The following is a 23,816-nucleotide window of genomic DNA, read 5'->3' on the forward strand; positions in this document are numbered from 1 at the left end:
CAGCTGGAAAGGGGTGCTGGAGCAGGAGAAGACAGCTGTGTCCTCCAGGCACCACCACCCTGCTGTGAGTGGCCCCTGCAGCACCTGCCTGACCTGTCCTGGCTCTAATTTCACATTTCCCTTCCAGTCCTGCAGCAGTGAAGCTCATGAGAAGCCTCATCACCCTGAGCTGGGTGGCAGCTCACAGGCCTGAGCACCTACACTCGCTGCTCCTATTTTCACTAACTCTAAATGCTCAAAAAATTATGTTGCCAAATCATTTTTTAACTAGTTTATTGAAATTTAAAAAAAAAAAAAAAAGACTTATAAAACTGAAGAGGAACGCTTAAGAGAACTTTACAGAAAGCAACAACTTGCTAACAAACAGATTAGGCAGTCGATTGGAATTGGACAGTTTGCAATCCTATAACACACATGTGGACTCCTCAGTCTCCTTTAGAACCACCCCAAAAAGAATCCTATAAAAATTGCTTCAAAGCCCCTTTTGCATTGCAATAGTGCAGCAAACCACAAGTAAACAATCTCCTGTTAACCTGTTATTTCAAATATAGACTGAAAAGGCAACAGGCAATTTTTGTGCAATTCCATTTTAACAAACTTTGAAGTTGAAATATCAAATCTACACAGTGCTGTCCCTTCACAGAAGGCAGGGAGCTGCTGGGTCATCATGTAGGGAGGCGTCCCCGGCTCTGTAGGCTGTGGAAATGAGCTTCCTTCAGGATCTGGTTGATGTGGAAGTAAGGACCTTGGCTTAGTGCAGACTGCTCGTGGAAGGGCTGGGAGGACACAGGGCTGGATCCAATGCTGGCCTTCAGGCTGGACTCGGCTCTCTCAGGGCTGTTGATGCTGCTGCTGCTGCAGCTGCTGCTGCTGCTGCTGCCACTGTCACTGCTGGAGGACTGGGACACACACAGAGGGTGAACAGCAACATCACACACCTCCTCCTCACCCCACAGAGAGCAAAGCTTTGGATAAATCCCTCCCTTGCACATTTCCAGCTTGATGGAATGAAGAAATCCACCTTGGCACTTTGGAGGGGGGGGACAAACCTTCACCCAGGGTCCAGTGACCTCTGGGATGTTGGATTTCAATCCCTCCCAGTTAAACCCCTCAGCTCTGCCCCCATTCCCCTGCACTGGAGTGATGGGGGGTGGAAAATAAAGAGCATTCCCAGGGAGCTGCAGGTGTGAGCACAGGCAGGGCAGGGCTGGCACTTCTGCACCATGCAAAGCATTTTCCTACAAAGTGAGATCTGAAGCATCCAAAGCAAGAGGCTGTGAGAAACAAATGCACACCACAGCCAGTTGGAGTGTTTGAGCACTCTAACATCAAGAACTCTTCTCCCAGTTAAGTGCTCCACAGCAGTGTTAACTGGAAGGGTTCCAGAGCAATCCCACAGCAATTTACTTGACATGACAGTGAAAGAGCAACAGGCACCAAATAATTCCTCATGCAGCAAAAAGAACTCAGCATCTGACTGGAGTGAGAGGCCAGGGCTCATTTGTCAGCATTTAGGATAACCACATTCATGGGAATGGCTGGAAGAGCATTTGCCATCATCAGGAGGGATTCAAAGGCATAAAACACCATTTTAAGGGCTGCTAAGGAAAGGTTCCATTAGTTCCAGCTGGAATATTTGAGTTTGTGGGATCTGCTGGTCAGGACCTGCAAATATCTGGATGAGTCAAACAGCAAGTGGCTACTCTGCCACCTCATAAATAATTCATAGAAGCAGACACAATAAGTGACAGCAGCTAAAAAAATCGAAATTTTTCTAAGGATTAAGCCACAGAAGTCACAGCTTTGTGGCCACAGCAGAAGAGGACAAATTTCACAAAATCCTCAGGGATTTACCAGTCAGCACCACCTCCAGAAAGGCCTTGCCTGGAGTAAATCAGGAATGGTGCAAAGTGCCCCCAGCACTCTGGAATAAATCAGGAATGGTGCAAAGTGCCCCAGCACTCTGGAGTAAATCAGGAATGGTGCAAAGTGCCCCCAGCACTCTGGAGTAAATCAGGAATGGTGCAAAGTGCCCCCAGCACTCTGGAGTAAATCAGGAATGGTGCAAAGTGCCCCCAGCACTCTGGAATAAATCAGGAATGGTGCAAAGTGCCCCCAGCAGTGCCAGGGAGGGTGAACACATCCCTCCCTCCCTCCCCCCTGCCCCCTCCACCATCGATCCCGACCATCCAACCCTGACTAATTCCTTTGTTTCGCTAAGCACCGAAATCGCTGCAGCTCCGTGGGAGCGCAGCGAGCCAAGCCAAGGGCCGCGGGCTGCGAGGACAGACAAACAGCCGGCGGCTTCCCGAGGGAGCAGAGGCGGATTCGCGAGCCTGGAGAGGCGGAGAGGGGCAGGGCAGGCTCAGGGAGGAGCTGGGGCGTGCAGAGCAGCACAAAGAGTCACAGTCACCCACCGCACTGGGCACTTTGTTTCCTTTTAGTCTGCGCTCCTTAGCGAGCTTCGCTGCAGGCACCTTCTGCAAATGAAGGCAAAGAGCCGAGTGAGAGGCTGGCCGCGCTTGCTGCTGCCGTTTCCCAGCTGTTTGCAGCCATTGGTTTGTGCAGCTCAGACTTGGTGAAGCTGGGACGGGTTGGTGACACCTCAGGCTGGTGACAGATGGGCTTTGTCAGACCCTCTTTATTTCTGATTTCTGGCACCCCCGCATTGCCCACCACCCTGTGCCCGGGCTGTGCTGCACATTCTGGGAAGCGTTTGGGACCACAATCAGTGAGGAAAAGAATCTTTAAAGTCATCAAGTCGGGCATCAACAAAGCTTGAAAGGAGTCCAGTGACGTTTGTGAATACTTTAACTATCAAAAGGGCATCTTCAAGGTTTACTGAGCTCATTAGCCCTCACAAGTTTTCAAACAAACAAAAGTCCTGTGAAATGTGCAGATCTGGGACAATCCCTCGTGACAGGAACTGGAGGAAAAGCCACTCAGCCCCTGCTGCTCCCAACTTCAAGAGGAGTTTAACAGAGCCACGATCTGGTTTTAGTTAGAACTGAAGTCCAGCTCTTCTCTGGATAATGGGGGACAAGAACTTTGATTTGATCTCTGTTCAGAACCTGGTGGTGTTTCAATCCTGGCCAGAACAAAGAGGAACTGTGAGAAATTGGGGTTTGCAGAAGTTATCCAGGAAGGAAAGGGTCAGGCAGAACACTCAGACTCGCTTCCTTCCCTGGGAAAAGGAGAGCAAAGGCTTTGCCCTGCTGCTTCTCTCAGCTTGGAGGATCCACCACAGCTTCTCCTGGCTTGATCTGGGCACAAGCAATGGATTTCTAACCAAATATTGGGCAAACAACACGGCTGAGCTCCTGGAAAAGGGAGGACAGGCTGATCAGGAAGTGGAATTCCGTGGCAAAGGCTGTGCCTTGCTAATGTTTAACATTGCTGGAGCTGCCCATGGAGCCAGGCCAGGGCTCTGCCAGCCCAGGCAGCAGCACTGGCACATCCTCACAGCCAAAAAACTGCACTGGGGAGACTGCAGAGAATCTGTTTCCATCCTGTGAAAGCTGGAAGTGAGGGGTGCTGCCTGTCCTGGGTGAAAGGATAATCCAGGGCAGAGAACAGCAAATCCTCTGGAATTGGATGTGATCTGGATGAGCAGTGGGCTCAGGGACTGAGGGATAACATCACAGAACAGCCCAGGTTTGAGCTGCCACTAAGGAAAAAACCTCCCTTCACCTCATCCTCCAGAGCAAAACGTGCAAGACAAAATAAAAAAAAAATTAAAAAAGGGAAGAGACCCTGTCAAAAGCCAAGTCCTGTTTGAAATGCAGCTGCCTGATTGCCATCCTGAGCTTGTGCTCTGAGAGGACCAAACCAGGCCAGATGAATCAGGACTTTGGGGAATGTTTCACCACCAGCAGCTCTGCAATGCCCTGAGATGAAAAGCAACTCTCACCAGTCACAAATGGCTCCCATTCCCTCTTTCCCAAGCAATATCCCAATATTTCAAGATTTTTTAAGCAGCAAGAGGTGTCTTTGCACACAGCAGAGCATCAGGAAACTCAGCACAAGTGTTCCCAGCTGGCTGAGAGTTTCCAGGCAGCACCAGTTGGATGTGTGCCCAATGAGCACAAGGATCTCTCCCTTTGCCACAGGAAATCTTTCACCAAATATTGGAATAATACAGATTTAATCTCGTGGCTTGAATTTCTGGTCATGCTCAGTTCAGGGATCCAACAAGAAAAGCCAAAAAAAAAAAAAGAAAAAGGAGAAAATCGAGAGAGATCATTGGGAATCCTGAGCCCCAGGAACTGGGGTGTTTGAGAAGCTGTGTCCAGTCCTCAGCAGTGACAGCCCCTCCTGCCTCCCAGCAGGGTTCAAGGTGCTAAAACCAGCCTGTTAGCAGGCAAGTGCATGCAAGAAGCAGATCTGTGTTAGGCTGAGCAGTGACCTTGCCCTGGCTGAGGTCACCAACCCACTGCCAGCCCTGCTTTTAGTGGCTCTGCCCAAACACCAGCTGTTGACACAACAAGCAAAGGTGCTTCTGGCACTCACCATCAGGGGGTTTTCCTGATATCCTTAATTTCATCACTCCCACTCCAATCCCTTGTTCCACACTAAAGCTGCTTTAGCCTTTAACTACTCTACACACAGGGAGGGGTTTGACCTGTTGGACAAGTGACTGAGTGTCAGCTGGCAGCAGAGCAGGGCTGCCTCTCCCCATCACACCCCAAAAATGCAAAGTGTCCCTGCTGGGAACACAGCAGCAGCCATCCCAGAGAATTCCTGCACAATGGACAGCAGCTCTGAAAGCATTTCCAGCAGTGATTCCTATCCCAGGTGAAGAGAGAGCCACCCTCACAACAGCAAGGTAGAAATATCCATCTGAAACCATTTCCAGATTATAAAAGAGCTCAGAGTTACAAAGCAACTAAATATTTACTGTGGAGTACAATGAGCTGTTGAATAATTGAGTTAATTCTGTGATAATTCAGACTGTAAGGGCTCATTACAATCCATCTTCAAAAGCAAGGGTATTTCCAAAACCTTCAAAGAAATTCATTTCATTAACTGCAGAGAGGGAGCCTCTGCTCTGCACCCTCTTTTCCATGAATGTTCTGAACACAAGGATGTTGCTCACAGTGAATTCTCAGGTGATTCACCCAGGTGACATCTCAGGAAATCTGGCAGCAGTTGGGAAATCAGCTGCTTTTATTTTGGAAAAAAAGGAAATCTCAAATTCCACTGAGAGAATTTGGTGAAGGGTAAGAAAACAAGAGAGTTTATCTCACATCCAGCAAAAATTAATGGAAAATATGAGAAAAAACTACAGAATTTTGAGTGTTTTAGCTGTGAAGAAGTCTTGCTTACACTGAGCAGCTCTAGCAGAGCATTTTTTCCACATCAGATAAGGGCTGCCTGGAATGTGTTTTGTCTTTCTCCCACAAATAATCACCTGACTGTAAGGAGAGCTGGTGGTCAGGCAGAGTGAGCACAGGGACACCTCCACCCTCACCCCCTCAGCTCTGCTCACAGCTCAGCCCACACAGCAAAAGCAGAAACAGCAGGAAAATATTTCCCTGGGTGCTGCAAAGCAGGATTTGCAATTTCCTCCCAGAAATATTCAGGGATAACCAGGCTCAGTGGAAATGCTGATTTCCAAATCAGTGCTGATTTCAATCCCTGATGTCACCAAGTCAAACCTCACACACAAAGCTATGAAATAAAGATGAAACAAAAAAAAAAAAATAAAATTGAAAACAGGATAAGCCAGGAGCTGCTGGAAGGAGAGTGGATGTGCCTGGCCAGGCTCTCACCTCAGTGTCCCACGAGTCCTGCAGGACAGAATTCCTGGTGCTACGTTTGGTCTGGGGAACATGCCCATCATCTTCATTGCCATTCCTTCTCCTCTTCCTGCAGGGGGAAAAAAAACCATCAGCTCACCCATCTGCCTTCTGAGAGCACCCAAAAAAAGCAGGAACAGCTGATAAATGAATGCAGGATGTCTCCAGACCCCTGAGGTGCTGTGGCCTCTCAGATTCCCCTTTGAGAAGAGGATCCTGCTTCTCACAAGATGTTTCCCATCAGTTTAAGGCACGTGGACTCACATTAAACCCAAATAAACCCATTTAACAATTGTCAGCCTTGCACATCTAAAAATAATCCCTGGGCTCAGAGTGACACCTGGCAGGCTGGGGACAGTGGCAGTGCCACATCTCCAACAACTCCCCCCTCTGACAGTGTTCAGAGTCGAGTCACATCCCAAAACAATCACATTCCCATGTGGAAATAAGGTTTTGTCAGGAAACACCTCGTGGAAAACAAACTCTTCCCTGTTGCTGATGTTTTGCCACCCTCTCATTACACCTTGCACTGCCGGGTACAAGTTTTAACCTCATTTTTATCCAAATCTGAGCGGGCATCAAGGCAAAGCAGAGTTTGAGGGAGGAGGATGGGGTGAGGGCAGTGCTGATATTCCCAGATTAGGGGAGATAAAGGGAAGAACTCAGGGATAACGTGGGACAGTGGGGGGTGTCCCTGCCCATGGCACTGGATGAAGCCCCTTCCACCCCAAACCACCGCCACATTCTGGGACATCCCAAAATTCCTACACAAGCATCCAACGCTTCTCCCCACAAACGTGACAAGTCAAAAAAAAAAACCAACAAAAAACCCCAAAACCACAGGATGGAGCTGTTTTGGTGCGCCTAAAATTAATCCGTGTTGGAATGAGTCAAAGCAGGCTGGAGGGCGGTATTTATAACCGGCTCAGCTGCCGGGCTTGGCCCACGCCTGCCGCTCCCCGAGCTCCGCATCCTCCTGGGCCGGGAGCAGCCGGCGCTCGGTGCCGCTGCCACGGGAAGGCTTTTCAGGTCCTTTCTACCCCATTCCCGCCTCCGGGAATCTCCCCGCATCCCGGCGCGCAGCCTCCAGCCCCGGTTCCCGCTGATCCCCCCCAGCGCTCCGGGCCGCCCTCACGCACCTCTGCCTGGCTCCGCGCTCGCTCGGCAGCGGCTGCCGGCAGCTCATGGCGCGCTCCGGCCGAGGCCGCGGCTGAGGGGCGGCAGCGCGGCCCTGCCCGGCCCCGAGCGCCGCTTCCGCCGCCGCCGCCGCCTCGCCCCCGTGACGTCACGGCGTGCGCCCGCGCAAGGGGCGGGGATGCGCCTTTGTGACGTCACAGCGCGGGCGCCGCGGCGGAAGGGGGAGCGCTGCGCCGTTGTGACGTCATCGGGAGGGGTGTGAGGGTGAGGGTGATGGCGGCGGGGACGGAGCTGTGCCCGCACTGCCTGCGCCCCTTCAAGCGGCTCCGCGCGCACCTCCCGCACTGCAAGGCAGCGCCGCCGGCATCGGCACCGGGACCGGCACCGGGCCCCCAGCCCGGCACGGCCCCAGCGCAGCCCCCCGCGCCCGGCCGAGCTCCCGGGCCCCGCAGCCGCTCCCCGGCCGTGCAGGACGTGGCCCGGAGCCTGGACCTGCACCCCGAGGAGGTGCAGGAGGTGCCGCGGCAGCTGCGGAAGGGGCCGCGGGTGGTGATCGAGCAGCTCCGCGCCAGGGTGCTGAGGGAGAAGCGGCCCCGGGGCCCCGCGGAGCGGACGGAGCCCGGCACCGCCGCCCCGACGCAGCGCCCCGAAACCGCCCAGAAATCCAAGAGCAACGAGACTCGGAGCCAGGGAGCCGCGGGCAGCGGCACCGCGAGCTCCAAGGGAGAAAATTTAAAGGCAGCAAAGGCACTTCGAGATTCCCCTGAGAGCAGAAATAGCCGCGGTGAGCTGGGGCAGCAGGAAGGGAAAGACAAATTCACGGCGGGAGAGGAGCAGGTGCAGGTGGAATTTGGGGTGGGATCTAAACCCCCCCTGGCTGCTTTGCATCCCAAGAAGCTCCATCTGTCACCGATGGAGGCAATCGGAGGTGACGGCCAGGGGACACCCAAAAACGAGCTCAGCGGCCGGCAGAGGCTGCGGGACGGCGGCGAGGGAGTGTCCGAGCCCGGGCTGAACGCGGGCAGAGCCCCGGAGCTGCATCTGCTCCACACGGCCAAAATCCAGAGCGCCGGGGCCACCGCCAGGGGCTTGGAGTGGTTTCCAGACTTGTATCCTGCCTATGAAGGGCTGAGGATGTTTCCAGGGAAGCGTTCCCACGAGGATTTGAGGATCGGAGCGGAGACACCCAAGGGTGGTTTCACTCGAGGGCAACAAGGTAACGAAAGTGTCAGTGCTGGGATGGCAGAGGAGGGGTGGGGAGTGCTGAGCTGCTGGGCTTGCCCAGAAAGGATCCAGGAGAACCCAATCTGGGCATCCTCCAGCCGGCAAAACCAATGGTTGATGTTTTTATGGAGGCTGGAGTCAGGCTCGAGCCCAAACTTTGTGGGACAGGTGATTCCCTCTCCTTTTCCAAACCCAAATTCCATGAGCACTTGTCACCCTGCAGGTCCCCTCTCAGAGAGGCCCTTGATGGAGGTGAGGCTGGGGGAGCTGCACTCCTGGATCAGAACCTGCAGCTTCTCTCCCCAGGGGCTGCTGGGAGCAGTGCAGAAAGGTGAGAATTCCTGCCTTTTGGGGCAGATCCACCCCACTGTCCCCTGATTTCCTTCACTGATCCCAGTGGTCAGCCTGGATCTTTACAAAGCACAAATCATTGAGTGAGGGGATGGTTTGGGAGGGACCAAAGATGATAAAGATGATCCATGGGCAGGGACACCTTCCACTCTCCCAGGTGGCTCCAAACCTCATCCAGCCTGGCCTTGGACTCTTCCAGGGATCCAGGAGCAGCCACAACTTCTCTGGCCTCCCCTCCTTCACAAGGAACAATTCCTTCCCATCTCTCATCCCAACATCCCATCCATCCCTGCCCTCTGGCAGTGGGAATAAACTTTAAATAAATTTTTAGCTTTATAAAGTTGCATGGAAACAGTGAATTGCCAAGACCAGCCCATGATTTCTCTCTTTCCTTTCTCTCCCAACAGCCTGGAGCAGTTATTGTGCCAGATACATCCACGTGAAGCAGGGGGGACCTGCTGGAATCTCCATGCTCCTGGCTGGCTACTGCCTGTTCAGCTATGGCTGGAACTACCAGCACTTCAGTAAGAATTCCTTGGGGTCTCCTATTGCAGGAAAACTTCCTTTTGCAGCACTTGGAAAGGCTGTTTAGCATTGCTGTTAATTAAAGCTGTGGAATAATTTCAGTAATTAAATTATTTAAATACTCCCCACTTAAGACTAACACCAGAGCTCAGAGAGCAGGATTTTCTAGGTGGGGAGAGGAATTTGGTTAATAAAAGTGCTGATATGGGTTGCAGACTCCCAGCTTCTCCCTGGAGAGCACCAGGATTGTCAGGAGCACTTGGAAAAGCCCACACAGGGCAGAGGGAGGAGATGTTCCACCAGGATCTCTGTTCCCTGCAGTTCCTGACAAATGACAGGGGCTTGGCTGGTGCTTGGGTGGCTGCCCCTTGCAGCACATAAACAGAGAAGCTGAAGTTGAGCTCCTCATCCCACTGGAGATCCCTGGGCTGACACTGGAATGGTTTTCTCCTTGTTCCAGAGCGGCACCGCTGGCGAAAGTACCACTGAAGGAGCTGGAGCAGCAGCCAAGGAGCAGCCCCAGCTGCTGGGGAGGCAGCAGAGCAGCCAGCACTGGGATCCCTGCAGGAATTCCCAGCAGCAGGGCCTGGCTGGAGCTGGAGCTGAGGAGGGGCCCCTTTGCAGGTCAGCTTGTGTAGCAGAGAGGGGACAGCCTGTGGTCACCCCTCCGTGGGTCAGGCAGCTTTCAGTAGTGACATGAGAGGCACCCTGAGAGATGTGAGAGGGCAGGAGAGCTCCTGGAGGCTGCAGAGTCCCAGATCCCTTGCTGGGGACAGGGGACAGCACCTTGGCTGAGCTGCCATTAGAGATTAGTTGACAATTCTGCTGTAGCAGGGTGGGCTTCAAGCCCAGTAACCATTCCCATCAAATCCAGGGCTGTGCCTGGCCCAGCCCAGTTTGTTCTCACCCCTTGTACTGGTGGGACTGGTGAAGGCACTGGAACAGCTCAGACCACAGTGCCCTAATTCCAGGAAGAAAAATCCATGGGATGAGCTGTTGTGCCCAAAGGGCAAACAGCCCTGCAGCAGCCAAACCAGGACAGTCAGGAGTGCTAGTTGGAGCCTGCCATTCCCAGACATGTCTGGGAAAGGGTTGCTCATGTTGCAGGCATGAAGGGCAAAAAGAAAAGCCAAGAATTAAAAGGCTGAGCTCTTTATTCTGCAGAGTGCAGTAGTGCTGTGACAGAGGTGTTGCACCAAAAACTCTTCTCACCAGCAATAAAAATTTGTGTGGATTTTTTCTTTCCTGCTTGGGTTGTGATCTGAAACGTGGTGCTTTGTGCCCCCTTCCCCAAGGGATGGGCACACCCTCACCCCTGTGCCCAGGATCCTGCACCCCTCCAAACCTTGGGAATGCTGCTGCTGTCCCAGCCTGCCCACAGGCAGCAGTGCCAGGAGCAGCAGCCAGCTGTGGGAAGTCCCAAATTTCATTGCATGAAGTGATTTCTGTGCCAGCTGTGAGCTGGTGCTGGGCAAACCCCGCTGGCTTTTCTATCCAGCAGCTGCTTTGGTGCTGTGTCCGTGGTGTCCTGTGGTTTCCTCCTTCCCTGCTCTGTGTGGGAGCACTGGAGTCACTTCCCCAGCAGCATTTGCAGCCGTGTCCTCCTGCTCTCACTGCCACAGGGACTGACTGATCTGCCCTGGGGGCACAGGGAATGGATCAGCCACTGCCACATGGTGGTTTTGACCCCATTTCCAATGGGATGGGATCATGGAAACAGCACCCCCAGACCTCCAACTACACCAAACCTCTCAGCCAGGAGGATTTGTTCTTCCCAGTGGTTATCACCACTGGAATCCCTTCCTCTGCTGGCTCCCACCCCAGCTCCAGGAGGACAGGGCCAAATAACACAAGGAAAAGACATTTCCAGCCACAGAGGCTGTTTGGGGAACACTCTGGGAATCCCCACAGCCCTGCTGCTCCTCACCCTCCCTCCAAGGTGAGGCTGCTGCTCCCAGCCCTCCCATTCCCCAGATCTCTCACCTTGGAGCAGGTGCCTCCCTCCACCAGGCTCTGTGAGCTCGGGGTGCAGCCTCTGGTGTCCCACAGATGAGCTGCCAGGTGCTGGGTGCCATGTGCAGGTGGCTCCTTGGGTGGCACATCCTCACCTGCCCTGACCTCTGCAGCAGCCAGATCCCGCTGGACCAGCCCCCATGGACACCCAGCTCCCTGGGGGGGGGAAAGGGGGGCAGGGGGGCAGTTCAGGAGCTGGGGGGGCAGCTGGGGCATCATCCCCTAGAGGAGCAGGGAAAGCAGCTTCACCTTGGATGGGTCTGTGCTGCTGCTCATCAGGCCGGCCTTGAGGCTGGAGGGGACACAGAGGACAGGCAGTTACTCCCTGTGCCCCCCGATCCTCCTGAGCCCCCCCAGGGATGTCCTGGAGCTGCTCCAGGCACCTCCACGGGGACCAGGGCTGTTCCCTGCTGCCAGCAGCACAGCTTGGGTGTGGGGTTTGGTTAATTCAGACCCTTTGGCTCCTTGTCCCTGACCCTACAAGGGTCACAGCCACCTCAGAGAGGGGGTTCCCCCTCCCCAACCCCCTCCACCCCCCCAGCCTGCCCAGTACATACTGCACGAATTTGCACTTGGGTCCCTCCGGGCAGAATCCCACCAGGTAGTTGGCACACATCACCCTCCTGGTGTGCTTGTACTTGCACAGGGGACCTGCCAGGCAGAGGGGACACTCACAGGGACACGGCATCACCCCAGGACTGCGGGGGCTCGGTTTCCCCGCAGCCCCGAGCCCAAATCCCCTGCGGGTGCCGGTTCCAGCCCCGCTCACCGTGCCTGCAGAAGCCACGGTCGTACCAGGGACAGCCCACGGTGCTGGCGGTGCCATCGACGTGCAGGAAGGGACAGTCCTTGTTGCTGCACTCACCTGCGGGAACAGGGGACACTGGGGACAATGCTCATTCCAGCCAAACGCAGCGGGGATGGCTCGAGGACGGGCTGATGGAAGGAATTGGGGTGTCCTGGGAACAGCCAGGATGGCTGGGGGGGACAGTGACCGGGCTGAGCGACAGTGGCACTTCTTCCCGCAGTCAGGAGGTGGCATCAGCCGCTTGCTCGAGGCCAGACCCGGGAGGGGAGGAGGGTCCCCGGCCCGGCCAGCCCCGCACCTACCGAACTTGGAGTAGAAATAGCACTGGGGCATCCTGGCGGCGTCGTAGTCGTGCAGGAAGTCGCAGCCGTCGCCCCTCTTGCAGAGCCCTCGCAGCCAATGCTTGCACACCGCGGGCTTGGCCCCGCCGTGCCGGGGGTGGCCCTGCACACCTGGACAGCCGTGTCACAGCCAGCCTGTCACACAGCCTGTCCCCACTGTCACACAGCCTGGCCCCCACTGTCACACAGCCTGGCCCTGCACACCTGGACAGCCGTGTCACAGCCAGCCTGTCACACAGCCTGTCCCCACTGTCACACAGCCTGTCCCCACTGTCACACAGCCTGTCCCCCACTGTCACACAGCCTGTCCCCCACTGTCACACAGCCTGGCCCCCACTGTCACACAGCCTGGCCCTGCACACCTGGACAGCCGTGTCACAGCCAGCCTGTCACACAGCCTGTCCCACTGTCACACAGCCTGTCCCCCACTGCCACAGCCCAGCCCTGCACACCTGGACAGCCCTGTCACACTCAGCCTGTCCCCAAAACCCTAGCCCTGCCTGTCCCCACAGCTCAGAGTGGGGAGAGCTTCCCCTGCTACCCCCAGTGCTGTGGCACCGTGGGGACACTGGGGACCCTGGCAGCTCCCCAAGGGCTTTTCCAGCTGCATCCTTAAGGGAGCAATACTCAAAGCCAAAAAAAAACCCACCCAGGTGCTGCAGGAGGGCAGCAATAGGAGAACCCCAAAAGTTCCCACAGCCCTGTCACCCTCCAAAATGCCACAGCCCTGTCCCCAACTTACTGTCCACCCCTGGGAAGGGCAGAGGCCGAGCTCCAAGCTCCTCCACATCAGCCTCTGAGTCAAAGCTGAGCTTCTCCACGCCAGCCACCAGCTCCTGCATCATCCCTACCCCGGGAAGAGCCTGCTCCAGCCTGGCAGGGGCACTCCCCAAGGAAAACACAGCCCTCCAAAGGGAGCAGCACCCTCTGCAGCTCCCTGCAGCCACCCTGGGCCCAGCAGCACCCCAAAACCCTCCTCCTCCTCCTCCCCAGCAGAGCAGAAGCAGCCCAAGCAGCCCTGCAGTGCTGCATTTAGAGGGGGAAGTTGCCCACATCTGATCCCAATTTCAGCCCTGATTTCCCAGTGCTGCAGCTGAGGAGCTCAGCCCCAGCCCCAGGCAGCCCCTCGCAGCCTCCCCACTCCCACATCTGCTTCTCCTCCACAAAACTGGGCTGGGGCTGCCTGGGAGTGGGTTAACCCCTCACTTCCAGGCTTAAATGGAGGCAAACATGGCTGGGGAGCTGGGATGGAGCATTCCAGCACACGGGGTGGATGCTGGCTGTGCTTGGGTGGGCAGCACCCAGGGCTGCCCCACATCCCTGGGCTCCTGCAAGGGGTCACACATTGCATCCCAACAAATCACGGGATGGTTTCTTGTGGAATGATCCTTAAAGCCTTCCTTGTTCCATCCACAGGCAGGATTTCCACTGGGCTGCCCAGAAGAGTCTTCCATCCCTGATTTGGGATTTTCACAGGCTCTGGTGGCACATTGTGGGCATGACCAGGGCTCTGTGGGTTTCCCAGAACCCCTGGATTTCTCCCAGTGCCCCATCCCTGCTCCATCCCTGCTCCTATGGCCACGCTCAGTGCCCGGGGCGCCGTGGGCTGACACAGCCCTGCCCCCATTCTGTCACTTGCCATCAAACCACTGGAGCAGCAGGGCCCCAGCACTGCCCGTGGGTGCTGCAGGGTGCTGGGCACCCACCACCCACCCAGCAGCACGTGAGGCAGCCCAGGTGCCACCCTGGGCTGTGACAATTGTCACTGTGCCCACCCAGGGGTTGGTGCTGGGCACCCACCACCCACCCTGCAGCACGTGAGGCAGCCCAGGTGCCACCCTGGGGAGTGACAATTGTCACTGTGCCCACTGAGATGTTGGTTCTGGGCACCCACCACCCACCCTGCAGCACGTGGGGCAGCCCAGGTGCCACCCTGTAGATGGATGCAGATTTTCCTTCAATATATCAAAATTTTCCCATTTTCCCCACTGATTAACGCTGAAAAATATGAAGCAAATAGCTTAGTTGTGTTGAATACCACTGAACCTCAGAGTAAATGCTGTAAGAGCCAGGGAGCAAGATTCATTGATACATGCTGCTTTGTCATATATTTCATTTCTCCCAATAATATTTTCTGTCATTAATGCAAACATGAGACATTAAAACATGTTTGCTTGCTCTAATATTACAACAAAGAAATGGAAGAAATACTTCTTACTGTTATTTTCAAACATTTGTGTCTGTGATTTTTCCATGTGTTCGTTTCTTCAATAAATACAAATAGTTCCAGATTTACAGATGTCACCGTGCCCACCGAGGGCTGGGGGTGCAGCCTGGCTGCCTGCGGTGCTGGTGGCACTGCACACATGGCACTGTCCGTGTCCCTGTCCCCTCCCGGTGTCCCCGGGCCACGCCCTGTCCCTTGGCGCTTTCTGCCCCATCAGCTCTCGGCACCGCAGCCCGAGCCTGGAGCCGACAGCGTCACAAAGATCACGGTGGCCAAGTGACAGTGGCAGGCGGCCCGGAAATGTCACCCCAGGGCTTGTCCCCGCCCCGCAGCCCCGGGGAGCAAAGCGGGCAAAGCCCAGGGACCGAACCCTACACTTGGTGCAGAGCATCCCTAAGGGACAGGAGCAGGCAGCTGTCCCCAGCAGCCTGGTGACCCCCCAGGGGACAGGGACCAGGATCTTTGGCTCAGGGGGACGCTGGCAGAGGGCAGGGGGGCACGGTGACCGGGGCAGAGGCAGCCTGGTGAGCTCAGAGCCGCCAGCTGCAGCTGCTGTTGTTCTCCCTGTCCCAGACAATGGCCCAATGTCCCCTGCCCGGGGTGACAGGACAGGACCCCATTGTGTCCCCACTGTGGCACAGCGTTTGCCTGCTCCCCTGGCTTCTCCATTTGGGTGGACAGGGGCAGCCAGCCCCTCCCAGGGCTGGGAGATGTTTTGGGGGGATAAATCATTCCCTCTGTCCAGTGAGGAGAGCCTGGCAGTGCTCAGGGAAAGGCTCTGGGGCCACTCCTGGCACTTGCCCAGCTCCACCCAAGGGGATGGAGCGGGAAGTGACTCCCAGCACTGGCAGATCCCCATTTCCTCAGTGCCTGAGCTGTGGGAAGCTGGCTGGGGGATGGCAGTGACCTGCCCTGCCCTCTATTCCAGGATCATCCAGGGCCAGGGCAGCCCCACGGGGCCAGGAACCCCCAGGGCAGCCCTTGGCCCCCAGCCCGGGGGAGCAGGGACAGCCAGTCCTGCCCCCCCAGCACCATCCCCTCTCCCAGGCTGGGGGAGGAGAGGCAGCATTGGCAGAGCTGGCCCTTGGCAGGAGGGTCCCAGCCCCGAGCCAGATCCGGCCAGCAGGAGCTCTGCTGCTTCCTCAGGCACAGAAAGCTGGGCCAGGGCAGGTGCCCAGAGTGCAGCCAGCACACAGCCAGGGATGGCAGCAGGACAGGCTGGGCTGGGACAGCACAGGGACACCCCTCAGGAACTCAGGCCACTGCAGTCACTACCATTTCCTTTTATTCCTTGCATTTGTACATACACAGTATAAAACTCCTGTTCCAGCTGCCTGCTCCCAGCACTGCCCAGCCCCACCAGAACACCAGAATTCCCTGGCTCCAGCAGCTTCCTGGTGCTCCTCCCACAGGGGACAGACCCACATTTCCATCGGCATCCCTGTGACCCCCAGGCTGGTTGGAGGGTCAGGAATCTGGGATGGATCCATCCATCCATCCATCCATCCATCCATCCATCCATCCATCCATCCATCCATCCATCCAAGGGATGGGGAGTGAGCACCTGCCACAGCACAGAAAGGCTCTTGGTCTGCAGAAAGTCCCCAAGAAACCCAGGAAGCTGGAGCTGCCCATAGTCCCAGGCCACCTCTGAGCTCCAGAGCCAAGTTCTTCCTCATGGGAAAATCTTGCCCTTGGTTAAAACCAAAAGAGAGTAGAGAAAGGTAAGTACAAATCAGAAAACAGTAAAAACTGTACGGTGGAAAATATATATATATTACTAAAGGGGCTAAAACTCCAAAGGCTCATCTTGATGGATCCTAAATCGCTCTACACGGGCAGGGGGGCAGGAGAAAGGAGCTAATATCCAAAGTCCAGCAGAAAGAACCAAAACTGAGTCTGCTTCCCCCTCCCGGGAAGTGCTGAGCTCTCTGGGGGCTGCAAACATCAGCAACGCCCCCGGCCCCGGGAGCAGAGCACTGTCCTGCAGCAGCACAGAGAGGGAACGAGGCGGGAGAGGGGTCCAGTCTCCCCCAGTGCCACCAGTTGGGGTGCTCAGCCCTTGTCCAGGCGGTGACACCCACACCCTCGGGCGGCGCCCGCCCTTATACCCGGATCTCGTCATCATCTTCGTCGGCGAACGAGAACTCCTTGTCGGGGCGTTTGGGGGTCCCTCCCCGCTGGCTCGGTGGCCTGGGGACAGGGCTGCGCCCCTCGGTGCAGCTGGACACCGGGCTGCTGTCCCTGGGGCTGCGGCTCTGGCTCGGCCGGGCCACCACGGCCACCAGCGGGGAGCCGGGCGGGGCAGGCTCGCCTTCCTCCTCCTCCTCCTCCTCCTCCTCCTCCACGCGGCTCTCCTCCGCCTCGGCATCTTCCTCCTGCTCCCACTGCTCCTTATCCATGATGCTCAGCACGTCCCCGAGCATGGAGGGCCCCAGGTCGATGTGGAAGGACATGATGGACTCGGCGTGCTTCAGGCCCGGCCCGCCCTTGGCCAGCAGCACGGGCAGCTCCGTGATGTCCCCGAAGTCGCGCTCGTCCAAGCCGGGGCTCAGCGGCCCCGCGGCCGCCCCGTTGGGGCGCTGCTGCTCCTCGGGGCTCATCTCCTCGGGCAGCTTCTTCACAGGGCTGGAGGAGAGGCTCTTGGGCAGCTGCCCCGCGCTCCTGTCCACGTCCTTCTCGTTGAGCTGGGGCAGGGACACGGCGTTCTTGACGAAGAGCGCCGAGTCGCGCAGCGAGCCCAGCATGTCGCGCCGGTCGCCGCGCGTCACCGACTGCGAGCGCTTGCTGCTGCGGAAGCGGCGGGACAGCAGGCCGGGCTTGGAGGCTCCCAGCTCCTCTCCCGCCTCCGGCACCGGCTCCCCGGCCTTGCTGGTGAGGAAGGAGGTGTCCCCAAAGGCGTCCCCGGCGCGCCCCACGTGCATGGTGTGGCGGAAATCGCCCAGCGGGGCGCTGATCATCTCGGCCGTCAGGTCGGCGCGGGAGCGGCGCTTGGAGTGCGCCGAGTTGGACACGAGCTGCTTGAGGATGGGCATGGCTGGTGGCGAGCAGGGGAGGCTGGTCCTGGGGCCTGGGGCTGCTGCTCGCGGCTGGGGATCCACAGCCGGGATCCCAGCGGCGTCACGGGTGGGTCACTCCTGGGGACAGGAGGGAGGGACATGGTCAGGCTTTGAGGGTGGGGGTGGGTGATGAGATCCCCCCACGCTCTGACCTTCCTTCTGGTTAGCTCTAGGTCAGAGATGGAGGGGATTCGGCATGGACAAAGCAAAAGACCAAAGGAGGCTCCTTTTCCCGGGATGCCAAATTTCATCCCACCAAGCTGCAAAATGTGACCCCCGTGCCCACCAGCTGCTTGGATCTCTCAGGAATTGGCTCCATTTCACACAGGACACATCCTCAGCCTGAGCTCCCCACACCCCCAGACCCATCCCCGGAGCAGAGAGAAATCTCTGGGCACAGAAATCCCTCAGGATGATCCCTGATTTTGTGCCCCACATGAATGGGCACCGCTGGCACCCTCTGTCCCCTCCTGGTGCAGCCCCAGCCCTCCTGAGCGGGACACGGCAGCTCCAGCCTCTGCGAGCTGCACGCTGAGAAGATGCCTGAGATTTTTTTTTTCTTTTTTTTTCTAATTGGAAGAAAGCAGGGAGGAGCAGACGCCAGGAGGAATTGGAAACAGACGGCAGGAAGTGTGTGAGGAGGGCGTAGAGCCCCCGGGAGGCACCGCCAGCCGAGCAGGGGGACGGGGGGACCAGAATGGGGACCCCTTCATGCTTGGCAGGATGGGGACGTGGGGACACAGCTCTGCTGCTGCTCTGGAGCCCCCCCAAAACCCTCCGTGCTGCTCCCCGGAGCTGAGCCCATGTGGAACTGTCTCATGGTCACCGCTGTGACTCAGAAGTGACACAAGTGACGTGGGCTCGGTCCGACCGCAATGGCCACGGGCACGATGCTCCTTCCCTCGGCCACCTCGGGGCCACCAGCCGAGCTGTCCGACCCAGCGCCAGGCAGGAGGGGACAGGGACAGCGGCGGTGTCCCCGCATCCCGCGGCGCCAGGCAGCCCCAGGTGGTCCCGGGAGAGGCAGAGGGGAGGAAGGGCTCGTGGCCGCCTCTTCCTCCCTGCGGGCACCGCCGGCGACACCGCGCCCCGTGACACGCACGGGGAAGGGACGGGCAGGACGGACGTGTGTCCTCGCAGCGAGCCTGGGGCGGGGGCCGCGTCCCCCCCCTCCCCCGGTGCCCACCCGGCCCCACAGCCCGAGGGCAGCGATGGGGACACCTCCAGAGCCCATCCCTCCCCACAGCCACGCTGTGACACCCCAGAGGCTCGGGCAGGCTGCGACCAGGCAGGATGAACTCTGGCCCCACGCTGGGACAAAGTCCAGCCCAACCCTCCCGTGCACGGCTCCCGGATGGGCCTGGCCAGGGCAGGAGTGACACTGGTGGCACATGGCCACACTCCCTGTTCAGCCCTGTGCAGGATCCCACCAGCCTGAGTCCCCAGGGCCACCCAGGGGGATGATGGCACATGGGGGACCGGCTGGGGAGCCCCCAGTCCATCCCCAGCAGCTGGGGGAAGCCACCAAGGAGTCACAACCAGGAGCAGGGGGAATTCCTGCCCCTCTCAGCCCCTCCCAAGAGAGGAGCAGCTCTCTGGACCCCGCTCCCTCTCCGGGATCTCCCGCAGCCCGGCCGGGCGCGTGTGCATGGCACGAACTCCTTCCCCTTCCAAGGTCTCCTTCCAGGCCAGCATTCCTGCAGCCTTTGGTTTTCCATAAAACAAACACTCCCGGGGAGCTCCCCAGCTGGGCCAGGCAACCGTGCTGCTGATTTAGGCCATCTGGGGACTGTCCCTCCCTTGTATTTAGATTTCGGGGCCAAGTTCAGCATTTGTGAGATACTTTGCAAGCGCGGCAAAGGGGCCACCGGGAGGTTGGAGCGGGACCGGCCGGGCCAGCAGCGCTCCATCACCGTCACAGCCTCCAAGGCAGCACCGTGCCCCCTCCCCTGAACGCTCCAGCCCCTTCCCAGCAGCCAAAATCTGGTCCCGCCCCTCGGTGTTTGGCTCGCAGCTCGCCCCGGGAGGCGATGGCAGCACAGATGGACACTGCACAGCGCGGCCCCGGGGACCCGGACACAGAGCGCTTTTCTCTTCCTCTCGCTCGGGGACAGCAGATCCTGTGACATTCCCGCTTTCACAAAGGAAACCAGGCCAGGGAGGCATCGCTGGCGCTGCCTTTCCAGCCACCTACCAGGGGAAGTTGCCGGTAACCCGAGAGACTTCACAGGCACCTGGCAGCTCTGCCCATCCCAGAACAGAGCCAAGCCCCAGCAGGGCTTTGGGGCAAGGGGAGGGGGCAGGACCTGCACACCCAGGTCGAGGACAAGAGGGACAACTTGTACTGACAGCCCTGTGCTGCTTCCCACCTGCCCTCTGAGCCCGGTGGGCTCTGAGGAGTGAGAACCTGAGGTGCCCAGGGACACAATTGTCCCTGTAAATGAATATCTGCTTGTAGGACAGCGCAGCCAGCACAGAACTGGGACAGCCCTGGCCAGGCCCACGTGCCCTGATGGTGCAGGTTTCCCACGAGACCCCTCCTCCATTCTCTCCATCCCATCCCACTCAGCATCAGTCACCCGTGGGGACCAGAGTGAAAGTGGCTCAAAGAAGGAGGCCAGTGAAGGAGAAACGCCAAGTCCAGCCACATTCCCATGCATCCTGCCCCCAGCTCTTCCCGTTCACAGGCTGGGAAAGCCAACCTGGGAAAGCATCCTGGCCGGCCCAGCCGGCTCCAAACGAGCTCCAAACGAGCTCCCCGGCTTCTCCGTGCAGGGCCCCCCAGGCAGCACCCCGAGATCAGAGGATGCTCTCCCCGCCCTGCCGGGCGCTGGGCAGGGGCTGTGCTGGACCGGTCCGGTCCCCCACACTGCCCAGGGCCAGGGAGAAGCCACACACGGGACAGAGAGGCCACCCCACCTGCTCTCAGCCCCACTTTGGGGTGCGCTGCTCCTCGGGGATCCTTTGATCCTTTGATGTTGGAGCCGGGCAGACAGCAGCTGGAGACAGGGCACGGATCACACCCTGCACGGCCGGCCCGGGAGGGGACCCAGCCGCTGTCACACCCTCGGTCGGGCTCTTCCCAGGGCCTGGGGGCAGGCGGTGCTGGCAGCCCCGGCGCCCCAGTGACCGCGGTGACAGGTCCGCTCCTGTCCCTGGCATCGCGACCGTGGGATGCACGGAGCGGCCTCGGGAAGTGGAAAAGCCACTGCCAGCGAGATCAGGGGATGGAGAGATGGCACTCGGGGAGGGAGGAGAAGCTTGGCTCTCACCAGGGCTCTGGGCACACGGAGCAGCACCAGGCTGGGAACTCGGCGCCAGTGCCAAAAGCAGAGAAGAGCTCCCCGAGGGACTGCCAACAGCCAGGAGGTAGCCAGAGTTCAGCAAGGAACTATTGGCAGGACACGCCAGAACACGCACAGGGCCATAAATCCTCCAGCTCTGGGGCCACGAACCAGCCCGCGGCTCTGCAGGGCCAGGAGGGGACTTTTCCGGGGGGAAAGGTTATCTCCTCGCTGGCTCTGCCTCACAACAGGGGCTGGCCGGGCTTCCACAGGATACCGGGGCTCAACAGACCTCCCGACCTGCGCCGGGCTCCGAATTCCTGCGGTTTCGCTGGGGTGGACGGGAAGTAAAGCAGGCAGACATCCCACAGCGCGGCTCCCTACCTGCCGGGGGCCCGGAGCCCGCAGCTCGGGGGCCCTGGGCGGCTGTTTGTGCTCAGGACAAAACCCAGCGAACAAAGGCAGCGAGCGGCACGGTCAGCACAACGCCGGGAGCTGGCGCTGGGGGCCGGGGAGGGAGCGGGGAGGGGATCGGGGTTCAGGCCAGGCTCGCTCTGCACCCCCTGACCCAAACAGGCTGAGCCTCCTCGGTGCTAAACCTCAGCTGGAATCGCTCCACTGTTTCCGAGGGAGCTGAGTCCAAAACAGATTTGTTTACTGCGTGCCCGGCAGGGGAGAGAGCACCGTCCTGGCTGCAGAGATCGCACGCTGTGCCTCAGTTTCCCCTCACAGCCCATTAACGATCCCTTTAGAACAGTTCTCCTGCTCTATAGATCCCAACTCCCTTTGGAACAGCTTCCCTGATCCATAGATTCGGCGCTTGGAAACATCCATACTCCACGCTGCTGCTGCTGCTGCTGCCGCCGGGGTCAAACCGGGGCGGCGTGGGGCGAGTCCAGCGCCCCGCCAGCGCTCGCTGCCCACCGACCCGCAGCTCTGCGGGCACCGGAGCGGGTCTGGAGCCAGCCCCGTGCCCAGCCTGGCACAGCCGGGCACTCCCTCTCTCCTGGGCACCCCTGGCAGCGGTGTGTGCCGCCCAGGGCCGGGCAGCAGGGCGGAGGGCAGGCTGCGCTCGGCCGGGACCCCGGGATGAGCGGGACGGGGAATTCGGGCGGCTCTGACTCAGCAGCCGGCGGCGCCCAGCCCCGGGGTGCCGCTGGAGCCGCTCCAGCGCGGCGAGGATCAACCTTCCCGACACGGGCCGGGGACAGCCACCGCCCCGGCCGCGACCCCCGCCCGCGACCCCCGCCCGCGACCCCCGCCCGCTCCGGCACCGCCACCCCCGGTGGCGAACGGGCGGCGATCGCGGCCGGGGCGGGGTGCGGTGAGCCGGCCCGGTGCCCCGCGCTGGGCAAACAGCGCTCCGCATCCTGTTAACCCCTTCGCCCACCCGCGCCGCGCACCGGCCCCGGAGAATGAGGCGGGGGCTCCCCCGGCCGCCCCTCTGCCCGGTACCGGAGCGCGGCAGCGCCGGGACCCCGCCCGCCCGCCGGACAATAGCGGAGCTGAGCGCGGTGGGATCCCCGCACGAGCCGGAACCAGCCGGGCCGGACCGGGCCAAGCGGGGCCGAGTCCGCCGGGCCGCCGCGAGCCCCGGAGCTCCCGGTGTCCCCCCCTCCCGTACCTGCTCGCCCGGGCCCCGCCGCCGCCGCCGGTCCATGGCCGCGCCGCGCCGGAACGGAGCGCCCCCCCCGCGGCGATGACATCATCGCCCCGCCCGGGCCAATGGCACAGCCCCACGTCACGGGGCGGTCCCACGCCCTCCATTCAAACCCGAGTGGGGAGGGGGGGCGGAACCCCTGGCCCCGCCCGGGGAGTCCGGCGGGAGGGGGGGACACGAGTGGGGTCAGGAGAGGGGTCAGGATGAAGTGTCAGGGACAAGAGTGGGGGCTCGGCATCTCCCGGGGGGACGCGGGGGTGGGCGGGGGTGGCGGCTCACGGGTCCCTTCCCGCCGGGATCCCCGGGTGCGATCCCCGAGTGGGATCCCCGCAGGCAGAGCACGGGGCTGGCCGCACCTCCGGCGGAGCGGCGGGGTTGAGGTGGTGCTGGGTGACCGACTCGAATTAATTAAAGGGAATTAAGAACCGCGCTGAGATGCCAGGAGAAGGCGGCTTCAGCCGCAGGGCAGCGGCGATGTTCCGTTCCACCCGTGACGGGGACATCCACGGGGCTGCATCCACATCCCTGTCCCCAGCCAGCCCCACTGCTCGATCCTTTTTGGGGTCTCTCCAGCCGCGGCGGGGTTGGGTGGGCGGTGGCCGGCACACCATGGCAGGGGGTCCGCTGTCACCCCAGGCTCGCAGGGATGGATTCCGCGGCCCCCCCTTGTCAGCCCCACTGACACCGCGCTGAAAGGGAGAGTGCGGGGCTGCACAGCCCGCTGCTCGCTCGAGGGGATTAAGACAAGATCTTTGTGGGAGAAAAGGGGCGGGAGAGCCGAGATTATCCCCAACGTGCCTAATGCAGCGTTTCTTGGCTATTCCGGGGAATCTGGCGTCTCCGTGGAGGGAGGAAGGGGGGCGGCGAGTGGGTGATGGGATGCTCTGGCCACGCCGTTTTTGGAATCTCGGGTGCTGTGAGGTGCGGAGGTTCCTGCGGTGCAAGGAGCTCCAGTCCCCGGTCGGGGCCGGTTGTGCCAGCGCTGGGTGGGCAGCACCGGGCACTGCCACGGCTCCTCTGGGCTGACGCTTCCCTCCATCGGAAGGGCGGTGGTGTCACCTCGGAGCTGGCACTGCGGAGATGCTGGGATTGGCACCCAGGCACAGCCTCTGCCCCCAGCCCCCGTGTCCAGCACCATCCCGCTCATGCCTGTGTCTCCATCCTGGGCTGTGCTGCTTCGTCGCGTGCCGTTTTCATAGCCCATTTTATTGGTAAATTTTATTTTCCTTGCTCTCCATACAGAGAAACTGAGGCCAGAGGCAAAGCCCCGGGCCCACAGTTGAGGAGGGGGCCACCTCTGGATGCAACAGTGGTTTTTTTTGGGAGCTGAGGAAGAGGAGGAGGGTTTGACCCAGCCCCCAGCGGCTTCTCGACCCACTCACGTGGAGA

The 23,816-nt window shown here is 59.4% G+C and overlaps 4 protein-coding genes across 6 annotated transcripts; 1 reads left to right on the plus strand and 3 right to left on the minus strand.

The window, feature by feature from the left end:
• Window positions 1-256: 256 nt before the first annotated feature.
• VCF1 (VCP nuclear cofactor family member 1) lies at window positions 257-7,097 on the minus strand. 2 transcript variants are annotated; one of them, XM_079323274.1, is made up of 4 exons: window positions 6,938-7,097; window positions 5,772-5,868; window positions 2,418-2,480; window positions 257-899 (listed from the first exon to the last, which is right to left on the minus strand). In XM_079323274.1, the coding sequence occupies exons 1-4, from the start codon at window positions 6,982-6,984 to the stop codon at window positions 666-668; spliced, it is 441 nt and encodes a 146-aa protein (XP_079179400.1). In that variant the 5' UTR covers window positions 6,985-7,097; the 3' UTR covers window positions 257-665. The 2 variants fall into 2 exon arrangements, with proteins under 2 accessions (XP_079179400.1, XP_079179401.1); XM_079323275.1 differs by lacking the exon at window positions 2,418-2,480 and having other exon boundaries at window positions 6,938-7,096.
• Window positions 7,098-7,208: 111 nt separating this feature from the next.
• On the plus strand, window positions 7,209-10,273 carry MTNAP1 (mitochondrial nucleoid associated protein 1; the record flags this gene model as incomplete). Its single annotated transcript, XM_079323217.1, has 4 exons — window positions 7,209-8,151; window positions 8,383-8,490; window positions 8,918-9,034; window positions 9,496-10,273. The coding sequence occupies 4 exons, from the start codon at window positions 7,209-7,211 to the stop codon at window positions 9,522-9,524; spliced, it is 1,197 nt and encodes a 398-aa protein (XP_079179343.1). The 3' UTR covers window positions 9,525-10,273.
• CPSF4L (cleavage and polyadenylation specific factor 4 like) lies at window positions 10,069-13,139 on the minus strand. Of its 2 annotated transcripts, none has more exons than XM_079323273.1 (7): window positions 12,940-13,139; window positions 12,159-12,308; window positions 11,818-11,913; window positions 11,606-11,699; window positions 11,298-11,340; window positions 11,019-11,204; window positions 10,069-10,669 (listed from the first exon to the last, which is right to left on the minus strand). In XM_079323273.1, the coding sequence occupies exons 1-7, from the start codon at window positions 13,040-13,042 to the stop codon at window positions 10,646-10,648; spliced, it is 696 nt and encodes a 231-aa protein (XP_079179399.1). In that variant the 5' UTR covers window positions 13,043-13,139; the 3' UTR covers window positions 10,069-10,645. The 2 variants fall into 2 exon arrangements, with proteins under 2 accessions (XP_079179399.1, XP_079179398.1); XM_079323272.1 differs by having other exon boundaries at window positions 10,069-10,674.
• A 3,040-nt stretch (window positions 13,140-16,179) lies between these two features.
• On the minus strand, window positions 16,180-22,496 carry CDC42EP4 (CDC42 effector protein 4). Its single transcript, XM_079323808.1, has 2 exons — window positions 22,392-22,496; window positions 16,180-17,561 (listed from the first exon to the last, which is right to left on the minus strand). Exon 2 carries the CDS (start codon window positions 17,457-17,459, stop codon window positions 16,530-16,532), a length of 930 nt encoding a protein of 309 aa, XP_079179934.1. The 5' UTR covers window positions 17,460-17,561; window positions 22,392-22,496; the 3' UTR covers window positions 16,180-16,529.
• Window positions 22,497-23,816: the final 1,320 nt, after the last annotated feature.

This window comes from Erithacus rubecula (assembly GCF_903797595.1).
Source record: "Erithacus rubecula genome assembly, chromosome: 20".
NCBI classification, from domain to species: domain Eukaryota; kingdom Metazoa; phylum Chordata; class Aves; order Passeriformes; family Muscicapidae; genus Erithacus; species Erithacus rubecula.

Excerpts from the sequence above, each read along its gene's own strand:
- VCF1 (XM_079323274.1), bottom strand. The coding sequence starts at position 6,984 with ATGAGCTGCCGGCAGCCGCTGCCGAGCGAGCGCGGAGCCAGGCAGAG. Across the intron at positions 5,869-6,937 it reads GAGCGCGGAGCCAGGCAGAG|GAAGAGGAGAAGGAATGGCA; the intron begins GTGCGTGAGGGC and ends TTCCCCCTGCAG. Across the intron at positions 2,481-5,771 it reads AGGACTCGTGGGACACTGAG|AAGGTGCCTGCAGCGAAGCT; the intron begins GTGAGAGCCTGG and ends CTTCATTTGCAG.
- CPSF4L (XM_079323272.1), bottom strand. The coding sequence starts at position 13,042 with ATGATGCAGGAGCTGGTGGCTGGCGTGGAGAAGCTCAGCTTTGACTCA. Across the intron at positions 11,341-11,605 it reads CCCAAGTGCAAATTCGTGCA|CCTCAAGGCCGGCCTGATGA; the intron begins GTATGTACTGGG and ends TGTCCCCTCCAG. Across the intron at positions 10,675-11,018 it reads AGGGAGGCACCTGCTCCAAG|GGCAGATCAGTCAGTCCCTG; the intron begins GTGAGAGATCTG and ends CTGTGCCCCCAG.
- CDC42EP4 (XM_079323808.1), bottom strand. The coding sequence starts at position 17,459 with ATGCCCATCCTCAAGCAGCTCGTGTCCAACTCGGCGCACTCCAAGCGC.